The following is a 16,758-nucleotide window of genomic DNA, read 5'->3' on the forward strand; positions in this document are numbered from 1 at the left end:
AAAGCCTTTTCGGGGGGAGCGCGGCTGGGTGGTGGGTGCCCCTGCACGCACCCACACCCCTCCGATCAGGGCTCCTGTGTCTGCTGCATCAAGCACTCTGCTTTTGCTGTTGCATGCAAAGTATTTGGCTGCTTTATGCTCTGTTTTAAGGGTAACGTTTCAGCAGGTGCCTGTTGGTGGCTGGGATGGTGCTGTGGTCAGCCCGAAACGTGCCCTGGCTGCTGCGGGGGGCTGGCCCCGAGGGCAGGACTGCGATCCTCTCCTTTAGAGGGCTCCCCCAAGCCCCCTTAATGGCAGCACCATGCAGCTGAAGCACCCAACTCGGCCAGGGGATGGGGGCTCGCAAACCCTTTGGCTGGGTGTAAAAACCAGTTGAATCTGTGCTAGTTCTCCCTTTGGGATATTCCCCCAAAAGGGACGGGAGGCGGCTGCGTTGGTGGCTTCTGCACAGATGTGAGCAAGTGGGAGAGGTGGGAGCCGGCTGGGATGAGACCCAACCTGGCGGCTCTGCGCAGCTGCGTCCCTGCACCCCCGGAGCGCCTGGAAGAGCAGCCCCGACCAGCCCCCTCTCAGTCCCCTCTCGCGGCTGGAGCCAGCTTGGGGACAGATGACAAATGGAGAAACCCCCATGGAGCCAAAAGCCACAGGTTTCCCTCAGCCTGCCTGCTCACGGCGCGGAGCAGATGCACGGAGGCGCCGGTGGCAAATGCTGGAGCAAGCGCAGGTCAGGGCAGTGGAGCAGGGCGGGTGCGGGGTTGGTGCCGCAATGTGCACCCTCCGTGGGGCCCGGGGACCCGGCCTGAAAGATGGGGGGACTTGAGGGGACCTCACGGGACACGTCTGAGGCTGCAGGCAGGGTTAGGGCGCTGCATGGGAGGGGATGGCACATCTGCCTGGGGCGAAGGCTGGAAGTCCAAACTGCTGTTTGCTGGTGGGTCTTAGCCAGGGCTTTCCAGGCATCGGCTTCTCCCCATAGACATTTCCTGGACGGTCACCAAGCAGCGCTTCACAGTCCATAGAGGAAAACGCCCCTTTGGTGTTTTCCAGCACAGGAACCCGTGTACTGTATTGAACTGCCCAAGCAATGCCCGGGGCGTATTCAGCACTGTGGGCTGGGTGCCCGAGGAGATGGACGCCTTCGAGAGGCGGCAGCAGCAGTGGTGCTCACACCATCTCGGTGGAGAACTCCCGCTAAGCAGGTCAGCAACAGCCCACGTGCGTAAGAACTCCGGCAAGTCAGAAATTCGGGCTCTGTTAGCCAAGCATTGCCGAGCTGCTGTTGCTCACGCTTGATGGAGCTCGCCATCTAGGTCAGAGGAGGAATTCATTAACCTCGGGACCCCCCGGCCGTTGCTGCGTTGCTGTAAGCTCTGCACCCCGCCGGGCAGGGACGGTGTGCGATGCGCACAGAGCGACCGCTGGCTCCTCACCGCCCCGTCCCCCTCCCCGGTGGGATGCAGGGGTCTGGCTGCTTCTGGCGAGTGGGGCTGAGCTCAGCAGAAAACAGCGAAGCCGCCGGTGCCGGGGCCCGTGGCTCTGGCGCGGATGGGGCCAGCCACTCCTAAAGGCCCCCCTGCGCCTTTAGGTTGAGCTGTTTGGGTTGTGCTGTGGGGGCTGCAGGAGAAACGAGGCTGCTGCGAAGGAAGGGGCTGTGCCGATTGACTTGTGGACAGGGGGTTTGGTGCTGCTTGGGCACGTTTCCCTTTTGGCTTCACCAAAACAATGGCGTGAGCCAGGGGCAGAGCTTGGATGGCGCCCATTGAGGACATCAGGATTGCCTGCTCGTTGCCGTGCTGCCCCAGAGCGTAACCGCGGGGGGAGAGGTGCCCATCCCGTGCCGTATGTGATTTTGCAACCCCGCTTCTGCAGTTTGCTGCCTGTCGCGGCCGCGGGGGACCCAGGCGTTGGTGCATGCAGCGCTGCAGCCAAGCGCTCGGCCCCGCAGCTGCTGCGGGAGCGGAAAGCAAAGCGGTTTGGGTCGTTTTGCAGAGGTGCTTTTCAGACGGATCGCTGAACTGCTCCAACCGGCCGTGGCTCCGCAGCTTGTAGTGCTGCCACAGGGGGACCAGCGGGGACGTGGCTGTCACCAGTGTGGGACAACGGGCAGGGTCGTGGGGCTGGGACAGCCTAAACCCCATGCCTCAAAATCCTGATGGTAAAAGATTGTGTTTGGGGTCTGAAACTGTAATCAGGCTCAACTAAGGTTAAAACTGGACTTTAACTTAGGGAAAGCAGAGCGTGGTAGGAGAGCACCCCTTCCCACTCAGGCAGTCTTGTCTGCAGGGAGAATTCCTTTTAAAGTTTAATGGGAGATCAGATCTATGCTATAGAATACAATAAAGATTTAAAAAAAAAATAAATAGGAGGGACTTCCCTGAATCCCTTCAGCTTCAGAAGTTGCTTGTGGAGAACTGTGATACCTGGAGCTGGCGTATGAGTGAGTGCAAGAGCTGCTGTAAGAGCTGCTCTCCCGGCTCTGGCCACGCTCCCCAGCAAGTCTTCGGAGTCAGTTCTCTCCAGCTTTTCCCATCTGGATGCTGTTCCCTCTGAAGAGCAAAGCTTTTCTTAAAAGCAGTTTATTCTTCTCCATCTCTTTCAAGGTGGGGGTAAACTTTCCGCTCACTGTACCAATTACATCTACTTGACAGCCTGAGTTTTATCACTGTGTCTTTTCCATCAGCAAGTGGAAATGATCCTTGTTAGGGGAGCAGCATCCCACTTTGCCACAAGATGAATCCCAAACTGGGCATTTAAGGAAATTGCTGCAGACTGTGAGGGGAAATCCCGTTTGCTCAGCACTCTCTAATTTAAAGCTGAATTGTATTCTTTCATTTTCTGTCAAGCCTCTGCTTTTGTAACACCGAGATCCTGCCGCACTCCGGAGCAGCCTCTGTGGTAGCAGAGGAGTAGTGTGTAATTTGCTGAGCAGCTAATAACATGCAAGCCAAGGGTCTGGCCCCAAGGGCAAGGAGTCGTTGATCTTGACTTCAAATAAGTGTTCTGTGCAGCAGCCCTGACGCTGAGACGTGATTATGGGTGGGCACAAAACAGAAAGGCCCCAGCCCTTTCTCCCACGCTCGAAAGCAATGTCATGATGGGTGCAGGGGGCGGATCAGGGAAACCTTCATCCGGATGGAAATGGCAGCAGTTGCCTTTTCCAGGCTCTCCTCAAAGGAAAGGGGAATGTTTTCTAGGTGTTAATTTAATGTTCGGGGGCGTTCATGGGGAAGGGGGGCTGTTACGATATTACAGATGTGAAAAGAAAGATGCGGCTTTCCGTCCCCACAACCCTGTCTGAGCTGTCACGGGCAATTTGACAGCGGAGAGTGGATTTTCTGTGCTGCTGAATTTTGGCATAAGGGCAAAGTAATTGTCCCTAATGCCATACAGGTCCCGTAAGGAAGGGCAAAGGGGAGCTCTGTCTCCCAGCCCTCTGCTAAGGCCAAGGATGGGTTTGCAACCAGCAGTGGGTAGCGCTGATTTAGTCAAGGAGGAGGGAGAACCTCCACTTTGCTTGGAAAGGATTTTTCATTTCACTTGTATAGGGGCTCTGCTCAGCCCAAAGGCTGCCCTGGGGCCCCAGGGCGGTCGCAAGGCTGAGGACCCCTCGCGCTTTGCCCCCCCCCGGTTCTCCTACCTGAAACAAGGCGCAGGGGCAGCCCGGGCACCTCCCTGCGACGGGGGGGCTGGCGAAGGGCTGCGGGCTTTGTCTCTGCTCGGGGTACTAGAAGGGATGAATCCATCCTTTAATCACCAGATCACGCTGCGTCTTTAAAAATGCTTTTGGAAGAGCATCTCTGAAGCGACTCCATTTTCCTTCTTACTTTAAAAACTTTGACTTGTGTTAATCATCCCCAAACCCACAATCCTTTGTTTGCACCTAAACAGGGGTATGAAGATATGGTTGGGTGGAGTTGTACGAGATGGGTTAAGAATGTAGGAAAAAGGGTTTCTGTGCCCAAAAGTTTGTCCGTTTTTTCCAATTTTAGCACCCGGTCTACTGAGAGAAATAGTTCTTTAGTACAAGCCTTATCACCACATGTCATTCAGAAAAGTTTAGCTAAGAATGAAACTAAACATCAAATTTGGCTGAATGCGTAATGAATAAATAAAGCCTTTTCCTTTCATGTACCCGTGCCAAAATCAACAAGCTCTATTAGCTGATGAAACAATGCTGATGCCAAATAAAAATACCCCTGACCCATCAATACGGGCTGAGAGCTCGGCCCTGCATCAAAGAGCATCGTCTGAACAAGAAATACTGTCTCGACACCGCGGGGGGGGAAAGGGCTCCCAGTCCGGCAGCGCGCTGGGCTCACTGCGCTGCCGGCCGGGCGCGGCGAGCTCTCACCGGGGCGTCAAGGAGCAGCGAAACCATTACGTGAGGGCCGTGGGCTCGCAGGCAGGCTGCCCCGGCCACCTCTCCTCTATGCCCCACCTTGCTTTTGCTAGAATGATTTGGAAACCCCTTGAGCTGCAAACCTGTTTGGAGCAGGGACCGCGGCCTCGGTGTTTGCTTGCTCCCCGCTGCCCACCCTCTGTGTAAACTGCCCATAAAACCTGCCTATTTTTTTATCCTGTGTGCAAAACGCCAGCGCTTGAAAGTGAAATTCTCAAAGGTCCCTGCTCGGTATCAAAGAAGTGGTTCAGCATCTCAGAATATCTCAATACCTGGGAGCACCCTGCCCGCGGTGCCATCCTCCTCCTCCCCGGGAGGGCGGGCTGGTGAAGTAACGCCGCATCTCCCCTCTGCCCCCGGCAGCCCCTGCAGCTCTGCCCTTCCCCAGCCCTGCCTCTCCTGCAAACCCCTCTCATCTGAAATCTGCATTTAGCTGCTCTGTGCCGTGCCCTGGATGTGATCTTGGAAGTTTCACCCTTCCCTTGGCATCTTTGGTTAAAAGATCTGTTCCCTATTAGTCTTCAGTCACACTTTTAGACTCATTCAGGCTTTTATTTACTTATTTATCTGTCTTCTTGCTCCCCTTACCCTGCCCAAAGGGAAAGTACAATTCATTTTTCAGGTGACCCTGCCAGAAAGGCATTGACATGAATAGGAGAAGGTTCAGGAACTGTGGAAAAAGCAAAACCCCCGACTTTAATAAGCAGCAAAACGCTTCCCAACCAGAAGGGAGCAGCCAGATGTGACTAGAATTGCTGTAAAACAGAAAAGACAATCCTCCAAATAATTCTTGCAATCCCCCAGACGCCTCCTTTTGCAGAACTCTCTGTGAGTGCCGCTCGAAGTTGTTAAAACCGTAGTGTGCGATCCTGCGGGCTGTGCGATGTCCCCTCGGTACCGGTACAGCGCCGTAGGAAACCCTCCCTGCCTTACAGGGCCCTGACTTTCACCAGGACTCTCCTCCTCTGCCTGCCCGCAGCGATGCCCCGCACGGCCACATCGTCCGGCTCCCTCTTGTCTGGCTGCCTTAAGCAAGGAGGGACGTTTGTGTGTCTTTAATTTTGATTTGAGTTGTCTGAGCAGTGCAGGCGTCCTGCCGGGCGCCGCTTAATTCTGAGTAACGTTAGTTTAACTGCACGGACAGTACCCTGCTGTTTTGAAAGACACCTAAGAAAGCAATATAGTCACTGTAAGAACTTCTCTGCTGGAAAGCCAGGCTCCTATGAGAACCCACCTGTTACATAAAAATAATTAAAACCTGAAGAGAAAGGATAACAGGACACCAAAAGGCATCCGAGCAGGCAAGGAGCCGCGCAGGGTTCAAGCGAGCCGCTAACCCTCCCCTCTCGCAGCAAGGGCCGGGGCTCGGAGGTTGTAATGATCGGTGGGCAGCAACATTGATTTTTGTCCAGTGCTTCCTTTGCGCAGGGGTAGCAAAGCTCCGCCAGCGTCCCCTGCGGGCTCCGCTCGCCTCCCTCTGCCCGTCAATAGGTGTCAAGGCACCACCCAGGACCGGCGATGGAAAGGCCATTTCTTGCTGATTCCACTTTCTACTGACCATAAGGGGAGGCTCAGCCGTACGTGGCCACGTGTCGTCCTCTGGGACAGAGGCCGTGAAAATTTACCTCGACGGCCTCCCAGCACACACCACCCAAGGCCTTAGGCTGGGCTAGAGCCTGGACCATCTGCAGCCATCTCCCGCTCTGCACCGAGCGCTGGGTGGGCTCCTGGCTCACCTCAGCGGGGCTGCTCTTCATCTGCTTCATTTTTTAAAGCTCTTTAATCCTCTGGAGAGGACAGCAGTGGCGTGAGATGGGGGAGAAAGGGCCACGAACACAGTGGGATTTCATAAACCTATCTGAAAAATCTAAAAAATAACTTGCAATACATTAGTCCTGTTCTTAGCTTGATTCTGCATCAGGGAATGGCTCGGGGACGTTGCGGTGAATGCCGGTTTCTGTGTCGGGAGATGAATGCTGGGCCAGGCGCGCACCCCGGGGTGAGGCAGGGACAGGAAGGTAAATCCATGTTTTGCGTTTGTGTAACTCCCATTCACGGCTGTACACTGTGTTTGCAAGTGTTGCAGCACATGGCAGGCGTACGCTACGAGGAAATAGTGCTGGTGCCCAGAATAGAAAGATTTTAGCTCAGTATTGACTGAATCAAGAGATGTAGAGAGCTGATTGCAGTTTGCGTCTTTTGCTTCCTTGGAGGTCAGTGGAACCGAAGTCTTGGAGCATCCTTAGCCAGAAAGCGTTTGCAAATAGCTGCAGTGAACGGAGCAGAAAGCAATCTGGTGTTCACCTTTTAATCCTTCTGCAGCCAGTCAGATAAATGGAAATACAGACTGACCCATCAATAGTTAACTGTTTTATTTGCAACCTTTGACTTAATCTTTCTTTTCAAATGATCTTTTAAAAGGAAAAGCTGCTACTTATTGGGAATTAGTGAAAATATCTTCCCCGGTACTAATGAGACCCCTTAGGCTTGGGAGAACTGGGTAAATAAATAGTGGCGGCATGTTCTCATGGTCATAAATATTTGGCATCTCCTGGTATCAAAGCAGCATTTTTCTGTTGGATTTTTGAGAGGTGCCCTGAGCTGGTTGGGGCCAGGGTATTTTCTACGTGTACATGCATTTCCTAGGTGGGGAACTGAGGTACGGGGTATCTGAGTCTGGGTAATGCTGGCAACAGAAACTGGGACTCCTGTCCCCTCTTCCACCGATTTAGAGGGAGGAGAACTCCCCTTCTCACGACAGGTAATATGCTAGTACACTCCTTGTCCAGTGCTTACCCCAGTAGAAACCCTGTCAGCACGGACTGGCTCGGTCACCGTGCCTTACACGTGTGCTCAGACCACTCCTGGAGGACGTTTGGGAGGGGATGTTACAGCCGTGCTGTTTTGCTCTTTGCTTTGACCCCCGAACTCTTTTTAACAACGTAAAGCCTTGTGAATTATAAATCAAATGTTCCTGCTGAGCTTTGTGGTGCACGGAATGAAATGCGATGATTAATATTTAAGAGAAAATAAGTTAAAGATTTTAACTACAAGGGCAAGTGTCTGCCCAGAGAGCCTTTTCACGCGGAGGCTAGAAAAGAGGGAGAGCTGCGTTTTCCTGGACGCCAGTGAAACTCGTGGCTGTCAGACCGACTGCCTGAGCTGAGCTGCCGGTGTGCGGGGCCACGCTGGCCTCCCCCGCCCTGCCCCTCGCTCTTACTCACGCGGAGACGATGCGCCCACCTCTCCTAAAACCCCGGTGCCGGCGCAGCCCTTTGGGATGGGACTGGTGAACGCAGCCCACGCGCTTTGGCAAGCGGAGGGATGTGCTCAGAGCAGCTCAGGGCGTGTGCTTGCTGGGGGCAGAGCTTTTCCAAACCCCAGACTTTACCACCCCAGGCCAGGACTTGCTAAGCCCCCCCGGCTCCTCCTCACCATCCCTGCTCTAGGGCCGACCTCTCGTCGGCACAGCACCAGGATGGGCAGGACACCTTCTCCCCATTTTACAGACCAGGAGACTGAGCGCTCAAGGCAGCAGCCACCGTTGCCACCCTGAACCAAAATGTCCTTATAACGGCATCTCAGCAGGATACTGCCTCTGGCCACCTGCAAGCAGAGCCTGTTATAACACATCAAATAAGGAGGGAAACACTTACATGGGTGCAGAACCTCTCCGGCGGGTCCCCACAAGTGATTCCTGCCGGATCCACCCGTACCGTCACATAATCCTTCATCCGCATGGCCTTGGGTTGACAAGCATAAAACTCCCATGACGGGCCATCGTCCGTGGTCACCCAGGACTTACAAATGTCATACTGTCCCATGGCCAAGGGGAGACAGTGCAAGAGGAGAGCAACCAGGTAGAGCATGGCAGCTGCGGCCAAGCGCGGGATCCCTGGGCGAGGGCAGTGCCGAGAGTCCCGAGGAAGGCAGCTACTGGGCTAGGGGTTGCTCTCGGGATCAGCATGGAAACTCCTCATCTAAAATTGATCCAGTCTAAGGAGATCCAGATGACAACAGGAACGATCCCACTCCGCACGCCGTATGGGGATGTGGAAAATTTCTCTCGGCGCAGAAGCCAACTTTGCAAATCACTTGGTTGGAAAAGTTTTGGCCGGAGCTGCTGATCAGTGGTCAAAAGTCTTCCTCAACCTCATTTTTTTCCCCCCTTTTATTGTATGAAAGGGCTTCCAAATCAGCATGAAAATATTTAGAGGTGACTCCAGTCAATCAATCGAAAGATCAAGTTCTGAGTTGCTGATGAAATTTGATAGGAGTAAATTGGAGAGGCTGTGAGATGGTGCTGGATCAGGTTTTCCTCAACCTTCTTGTCTGCTGCAAATGCGTCGCTGTGGAAAGTGCCTTAAACTGTGGTCTGCCTTAAATAATTATTGGGGCTTTTCAACATTAATACATAAAATAAGTATAGCATCTGGCCATCAGTACAACTCTGACAAGAGAGACTCTTTGGAGCTAAAATGCGTTTCTCCCAAAGGATGGCTGTGTCAACATAAACACGTTGGGTGGCAAGGTCCCAGTAGGACGCTGGGCGGGCAGTGGGTTGACAGGAGCGGCACTGGCCTTGCTGCTTCTCCCTCTGCGTCTTGCAGCGGTGGCGAGGCACTTGCAGGCGAGGATTTCTGTCTGACTCTGCCTTTTGGCAACTGAGCATCAAGTTCCCCAAGCCTTCAGCTGCGAGCCATGCTGCTACCTGAGGTCTCCTCTCTCTCTCATGGTCAGGGCAAAGGGGGAGTTCATCAGCAGCCTGCACCTGCAGCAAATTGAAAGATAAATTAGCTGGGAGCAAGGGGGGGGCAGCTGGAGCAACAAGACTTGTAGGAACAGGGGTGTCCCAGGAGAGACAGCCCTCAGCTGGGCTTCCCGAGCCACAGGCCAGGTTTTTGTAAAAGGGAGATATACAACTTTAATAAAAAGAAATCCATAGTAAGATGCTTATGGCTCTTCTGCTGTTTGGGAGATGGGAAGGAGCGCTGCCCCATTTAGGGTATCTGGTTTGTAACAGCAGCTGGACAACAAGAGCTCTAATGGGTCTTCAAATAATATCAAGCAGCAGCTATAGGTCATTAGAAGATGGAGAATATGCAGACACAGAGCAGGGACAGACAGACAAATTGATAGTCTTAAAAAGATAAGCAAATAAATAAGACAGCTGGGGAGACAGATACATTGTCCAGCATCCCCATATATGATTTATCTGAACAATAACATTTAATAAAAAACAATTTAAAGTCCTAATAACATCTAAGGTTCACCTAATACAAAGAGCAGTGACCTTCCCAGTATTCATTTCAGGTTAGAGCAACATTTCTGCAATTTTGTCATCTTTCCAGTAGAGCTATAAAAACCTTAAGTAATTACAAAATGACAACTAAAAAAAAAAAAAGTCAAACCCTCTCTCAGTATGAGACCCAGGAGGGAGATCTCATAAGAGAGGGTGGGAGGCACGTATCCAGAAGAGAAATTTAGCTCTGGATAATTCCCTTTCTATTTGAGTCCCCAACTTTTCTTCCACAATTTAGGGATGCCTGCTTCAACAGCACGTTCAGGATTTGCTTCCTCCTAACGCTCAGCTACTAAAGCTCAGAAACTCCAGGTTAACAGATGCATTGATCCGTGTTCGGGGGCTTCACAGCGCCGTGCTACCATCTCCCTTTCCCCCCTTTTTGGTTGAAAGATCGCTGATGGAGATGAATGAGTTCAGAAAAGAGAAGCTCTCTCATGCTTCATTGCCAGCTCTCAAAGAACAGCCCATTATAGCTGCGTTAGACCTGAATAAACTCCCCAAGAAAGAATAGACTGGCTGCTATTTTTACATTATGAGTAAATGTAGTAAAAATAATAAGCCGGTGTGACACAGTGTTTGTAAGTCCCGCTGACATCAGAGCTGTCTTTTCAGTTATAACAAGTCAGTTCCTAATTATTACATCAAAGTGGTCACGGCCAAGTGCCTAATAACAGCGGAGAGCGCGAGACTCCAGGAGTGTATAGAAAACAAGCAGGGTAGTTTTAATGAGGACTCCAGCGCTGCTAAGTTTATGGATCTATTTTCATAGCCTTAACAATTATATTTTGCACTTGAATGGCTGCCGGGGAAAAACCCGGGCAGGAAGGATCTATAATATCTATTAGTTTCTTGTTATGCTGGCTAAATATCATAGATTCCCAGGGAAATAAAAAATTTGCCGGAGAAATGTATTTACTGGCAGGCAGGCGGGCGCGCTGGTTGCCTGCGAAGTCTGCGGTGCAACACTTCGCCGGCAGAGTCCCTTCGCAGAAAGAGTTGCACGAGGTTGCTCTGAAATAAGCCAGCATACTGCGAACGGGGGAGAGGGACTCTCTGAATTAAAGGTTTTGCCCTGCTTGATTTGGTTTGATCCTTCGAAAATAAATCTTCACCTGATATTATTAAGAAGCTGCAGTTCATGGGAACAAATAGAATCAATGCTCTTTGTTTTCTTTGAAGAGTACTCGGCAACCACTGGGGACTGATAGCCAGAGTATTAAAAACACAAAATTAGATTGTATCTTGACTTAGCTGGTTCCTTTTTTTTTTTTTTTTTATTATTATTGGATTAACACCCTATTGAAATAAAGAGACAACACCGAGCAACAACGGAGCGGCTCTGGAATTAAGAGCAGAAAGTAAACTCAGGGAAGGAGTTTTCCATTTTCTTGCCGGCGCGTTGCCTGCCCCGCAGCCCCGGCCCCTCTCCCCCCGGCCCAGGGTGACTTCTCCGCCCGGTGCCCCCGCCGCCCGGCCCTTCCCCGCCAGCCCCGGGCCGAGCGGGAGGCAGCGGCTCTGCCGGCGGCGCGGCAGCAGCCTGAGCCCCCCGGGAACGCTGCAAAGCTCCAAGGAGCCCCGGGCTCCCGACAGAAAAAACCTGTAAATCTCACTTACGTTCAGCCGCTCTCCTTCGTGCATTGGCGGTGCCAGGCAAACCGGTGCCGTTCCCCCCCCCCCTGCCCCCGGGTTTTGGAGGGCTTTGGGGGGCGGCGAGGCTGGGCTCAGGGCGGGAGGAGCCCGGTTGCGCGCACCCCGCCTCCCCAGCCCCTCGCTCCCAAACTCCGAAGAGGGAAAAAAATAAAATCCGTCCCGTTGCGGGGAGCCGCTGCTGCCCCGGGGGTGGGGGGGACACACGGACCCCGGGCGAGCCCCGGAGCAACTTCGGCGGCCCGGGGAGGGGGGGACCCGCTGGTGTGGGGAGATGGGGGCAGATGCCGGCCCCGCGCGCTGCCCGCCCCCCCCCCCGCCCCCCCCGGTGCTCGGCGCTGCAGGTCCTTACCGGGAGGGAGCTCTGCGGCGCGGCGCTCCCGGCGGAGCAGCGAACTTCGGGGCCTGGGGGGACCCCCCGCACCCCCCCTCAGCCCGGCGGGCGGCCGCCGGCCCCCAAGGACAGATGGCCGGGGAAGCTTTGTGCAATCCCCGGCTCCCCTCGCAAGTTAATGCCGAGGCTGAAATCCCTTTTGCTCTCACTTTCAATCACAATCGGAGCTTTTATCTCCGTGCCTGATCCCGGCTGCGTAACTTCCTCTGTGCAGCTTTAGCACACACCATCCCACCGGCGAGCAATGTGCTTCTTAAAGGTGCAGGGAGGAAATGCGAGCGGGGAGGGAGGGGGAAGGGAGGGAGGAGGGAGGAGAACCACCCGAGGAAGAGGAGGCTGCGAGCTGGGAGCCTTCAGCCCCGGCCGCTCCCGGGTACCGCGGTCCCGGTGGGGCGATGCAGCATCCGCGCCGGCCCGGCTGCCGGGCAGAGCCCGCTGCCGCCGCTTAGATAACGGCAGGCCCGGCGAGCCGCTCCTTGGTGGGGTTTTTTCTTTTTTTTTTTTCCCTTTAAGAGCTTAAAAAAAATAAAAAATCATGAGATCATGTTTGCTCGAGGGGGGGAAAAAAAAATCCGTAGTCACGAGGGTTTCCCCGCACGTGTAAGTTCTCGGTTGGTGTGCCCTGAATATTTTGGGGAGGCTTCTGCTGGCGAAGCTGCTGTAAACGAGGCTGCGTGCGAGTGTTGGGGGAAGAGGGGGTGGTTGGAATTAATAGGATAAACAAAGCAGCAACTCGGAGATGGGGAAATCAGATGGCTGGGAAACGCTTTGGTAATGGTGGGAATGTGCTTTGGGATTTAACCAAAGCTGGTTTTCTTTGGCAAGGCAGGGGATGAACACGCAGGGGTGTAAGGTGCGATAACGCCTTCCAGCACGGGGATGCAGGAGCTATAGGCGTCGCTTAGGTCAACTCCTGTGTCCACACGGAGGGGCAGGGGAGGCTCCAGCTATCGACAGGGTGGATAAAACCGTGGCAGGTAAAGGTCCAGCTTCACCCTGCACCAGGCAGATGCTGGAGACTGGATCATTCCTAAGCAGCGACAGGTTTTTGACATGCACACGGATAAATGACAGTCCGTTTACGGGGAGGAAAACCAAGGAATCCCCACTGCCCCCCGTGTACACGACCACCAAAAAATGACTGTTCCTTCCTAACGGAGAATTCAATAATTTCTAAGCCAGAAAGTGCATTGTCCAACTTGCATGTGGTTTGCAATCTCATCGACTCAGTATTTTGTTATATGATTTCCTTTGGCCCGTTGCTCTGAGGTCTTTTTGTGGCTTCTCCCATCTAAGAGTCCCTGGAAAACGCGCGATCCATCCTGTGACCGGGCAGAGGTGATTTAGAGCTCTTCTGGGAAATGTTTCCCATATACTGGAGCGTAAGTGAGATTTATGAAATGCCGGCGTGTATCTTGACCGTGGCCCAGCCTAAATGCTACGCTGATGCACAGGGTGGTCTTTACCTGCAAGGCTGTCTTTGATTATGGCTCAAACTCCTCTCCTCTGCTCAGGGCACAGACTGACGCTTTCCATACGGTAATTTTCACTGTAAACACGCGTTTTACGGCAGCAGTATTAGTTAAGTGAGAAGCACTGGCTGGGAATTCAGGGCTGGCTAATATTCCTGGATTTCACTTTGTGCCTTTAGGTCTTCTCTGTAGTAATGACTCCCCTGGAAATTCCCCGTGTCTCACTTATTACTCCTTTATTAGTTATTATGGTACGGTAACAGGATAAAAAGGAGTTGGTATTTCATTTTCATTCCCTCTAATAGCCACGGCAGAGACCAAGTGGTGTGCCGATTATTGACATCAGAGTTAAGTGATATGCACGCATCATTAGGTTTCAATTGGAAAGAATAACAGCACAGTATGAGTTGTCACACTTCTAAACTACATGGCATTTAAAGAAAAACCAAAGTCGTTTTTCTCAGCCCTGCAAGCTCAAAAGATCAGAAGCTAGCAATAATACGCGTATAGACACAGGTAAAAGGCGCTAGCTCCAGGCAAATCACCAGAATTAACTAATCAGCGTAATACCCCGGAGAGGCGGGCGGCAGCTGCCTGGCTTGTCCAAGGTTGTGCAGTGATTCAGGAGATCCAGGAGCAAGCTCGGAGGGTGGGAAATCGCACAGCTCCCGCTCCTGGGGCAAACGGACAGGTCTGGCTCCAAGGGTCCTTACGCTGGGAAGGAGAGAGCTCGTCGTGGCACTCAGAGACACCGGAGCCCAAAGGAAGCGACCGCAAAGCAGCCGGCAGCGCTGCTGTCACAGGCAGGAGGGAATGGGGAAGAGTTGCAGCAAATGTTTAATTTTAGACCATTTGCATTCTTTTGCCCAAGCACATTTTGCAAATATTTAATGCTGGGTATCGTTTCCTTCTGGGTGAAATTTCTGCGAGGAGCAAAATGGATGCGCTTTTCCTTGAGGGGACAGCTCTGCCCGCTCCCTCGCGCTGAGCTCTACCTTCTCACGCAAGGAGAGCGCGGTTGAAAATCAATGGGTCTGCACTGAGATTTAATTACTACAGCGTAGGCAGGGGTGGAGAATAAGGCCCTTAATATTTAATACAGCCTCTGCTCCCAAAGGGAGCCCCGGGGCTCAAGGGCCAAATGTAAACCCATTACAAGCAGGTGTAATTCTATTGACATATGTGGGCTCGCACCTGCTTATACTATGGCTATATTTGGCTCCCGAAATCTAAATGGCAAACGGTGCTTTTGACATGCGCGGGAGAAGAGGGAAGTGTTTTCCCGACTTGGGATGGTAGAGGATATACTGAAACAACAGAAGGTAAACGTGACACCTCCCAGTCCCCGTTCTCGGTGGTGATGTGCTTGCTAACACTTGAGCTGAGTTGAGTCTGTGGAGAGAGATCCGAGATTACTGCCAGAATAATAACCAGGCTTATAAAGGATCTTTCATTTGAGGATACATATTGCTGTATCACCTATAATAGCAATACGTTCTTTTTATAGTCCTTATCTAGCAATGTGCGGCCAAGGATGTCAAAGTGCCGACTGCAAGTGAGTAAGCATTTTATTAGGTGGAAACACAAGGCTCGTAATTGTGCTCCGAGCCCAGGAGCAGGCGAGAGACCCCTGTGCAAGGGAGGGTCTCGGGTAATATGTGGCAAGCACAGCTCAGCCTGACCCCTTGTTCCAGCGGTGGCTCTCTCCAGCCCGCCGGGACCTCCGGGGAGAAGTTTGCGGAGAAAAGGGGAGGAAATGACTAAAGGTGCTTTTGTTTTAGGGATGATGGAGGGGAAGGCTGCGTGAACCTTGCGCTTGTCGGGGGCAGACTTGTCTCATTTCACCCCCCTTGCACCGTCCTTTTGTTCTGAGCAAGCAGAACGTGAAGAAAGCTTCCAGCTTGATCAGATTGGGGAGGTTTGTGCTTCCCAGTTCCTTGTGCATGGTGCAAAGACAAAATCCCTGAGTTTTAGAAGGAAGAGAGACATAATATTTTGTAGTTAGGAGAAATGCTGGGAAACCCACACAAAGCCTGAGAAACTGAGCAACAGACAGCTTTGGTACACGCAGTCCAGGAGGGTGGGTGGGGGATATTTATTTTCTTGCCCTTCCCGCACATCGCTGCTCTAGCCTCGGGGCCAGACTCGCAGGCGCTACCGGTCCCCTGCTCTTAGGCACACACACACCCCAGAGAGCAGGAGGGGGAAGAGCTGAATGCTTCAGTCCCTGGAGTACTCTACATTTATATTTTTCCTTTGTGAAAGCTACTGGGGAGATGGCAGAGAGCATCTGCTCTGGGAGGGGAGGCTTCCCCCAGCTCCCTGCCTCACACCTTCCCGCACAAGACCTCAGATGCATTTTCTGCAGCTCAGACGGTTTTACAGGGCCCTGGGTGAATTTTGCCCTCCCTGATTAGATAACCAAAGGAGCAGTGACGGTACTCTCTAGAGAGAAGATGCTGTCTCTTTCCTGCCAGAAGGACAGCTGGAGGGAGGGTGGGATTTTCAGCATGCAAGCACTTAGCCAGATCAAGGAAATGGGATGCAAAGCATTTTAGGCTAAGAAAGGTTGTTGTGCAGGGAAACATGAGGCTGCTGTTCTGTCAGGGAGATAACGCTTCTCAAAATGCTCCTGCGTGCCAAACGGCAAGCCTTAACTACGGCCGGTCGTTGCCTCTTTAAGGAAAACAAGCATGACAAGTCAGAAAAAAACCCATCACTGTCTTTGCTGAAAAACTTTGATCATTTAAATATTATTGATGCACGTTAACCCCAGCAGAGACGGGCTGGGTGATGGGAAGTACTTCACCTTGACACAGGGAAAATATGTTGCTTTCTGTTGCCTTGTCTTTTGCCTTGGCTTTTGTTTCATATATCAAATCAGAGCTTAGCCAAGTGAATCAGCTCAGGAAGCATTTAAGATTTATTTGATTTTGGGGAAGGTAGAGCTTTCCTTGTCTCTACCAGCTGTGGGGGAGTAAGTATGGATAAAAACAGGAGGAGCGTTTAAAGGAGGGATCTATAATTAACAACCCCTCAGAAGGGGAACTTTCCTTTTAACTTACTATTAAAATGGAAGTGTTTGAGAGTATACGGTTTTGGCTCTGGGGATCTCCTCCGTATCCTTGACAGAGCCCTGCCATTTCCTCTAATCCCTGCCTGGGAGCGTGTCTGTGCCTTCAAAACAACTCCTGCCACCGCAGGGAGGGCTCGCCTCAGCCCGCGGGTGGGCTCCCACGGGGACCCCCCGCCTTGCCCCCGGCCTCGCTCGGGGCGGGCGGCGATGGGAGAGCAGCTCCCTTCCCACCGCGGGGCTGCGCTTCCTCGGCAGCCCCGAGCCTCGCGCGGGGAGCAGATGCCTTCCACAAATGCTTTTTAACCCGAGGAAGGAACGTGTCACTTCTAATGGAGCTGACAGCAGCGGGGAGGGTTTTTGGGTTAGTGGTTGAAGAACACACTTGTAATGAGTGAAGTAATTGAATAAACGCTGACAATTTGATGTGGAAAATGCATAATCAGCTAGCTGTGGAAGGTTGACTTG

The 16,758-nt window shown here is 52.6% G+C and overlaps 1 protein-coding gene across 1 annotated transcript in view; it reads right to left on the bottom strand.

Annotated features, from left to right (window-relative positions):
* Positions 1-8,268, bottom strand: part of NTNG2 (netrin G2) — a gene marked incomplete at both ends in the record, with an annotated part of 48,069 nt that extends 39,801 nt beyond the window's left edge. The window contains one exon of the mRNA XM_082327310.1: positions 8,056-8,268. Within this exon, the coding sequence (XP_082183436.1) occupies positions 8,056-8,268 (213 nt within the window). The remainder of the gene's footprint in view (positions 1-8,055) is intronic.
* Between the last annotated feature and the right edge of the window lie 8,490 nt (positions 8,269-16,758).

The sequence above is a fragment of the Platalea leucorodia genome (assembly GCF_965183815.1).
Source record: "Platalea leucorodia genome assembly, chromosome: 15".
Taxonomy (NCBI): domain Eukaryota; kingdom Metazoa; phylum Chordata; class Aves; order Pelecaniformes; family Threskiornithidae; genus Platalea; species Platalea leucorodia.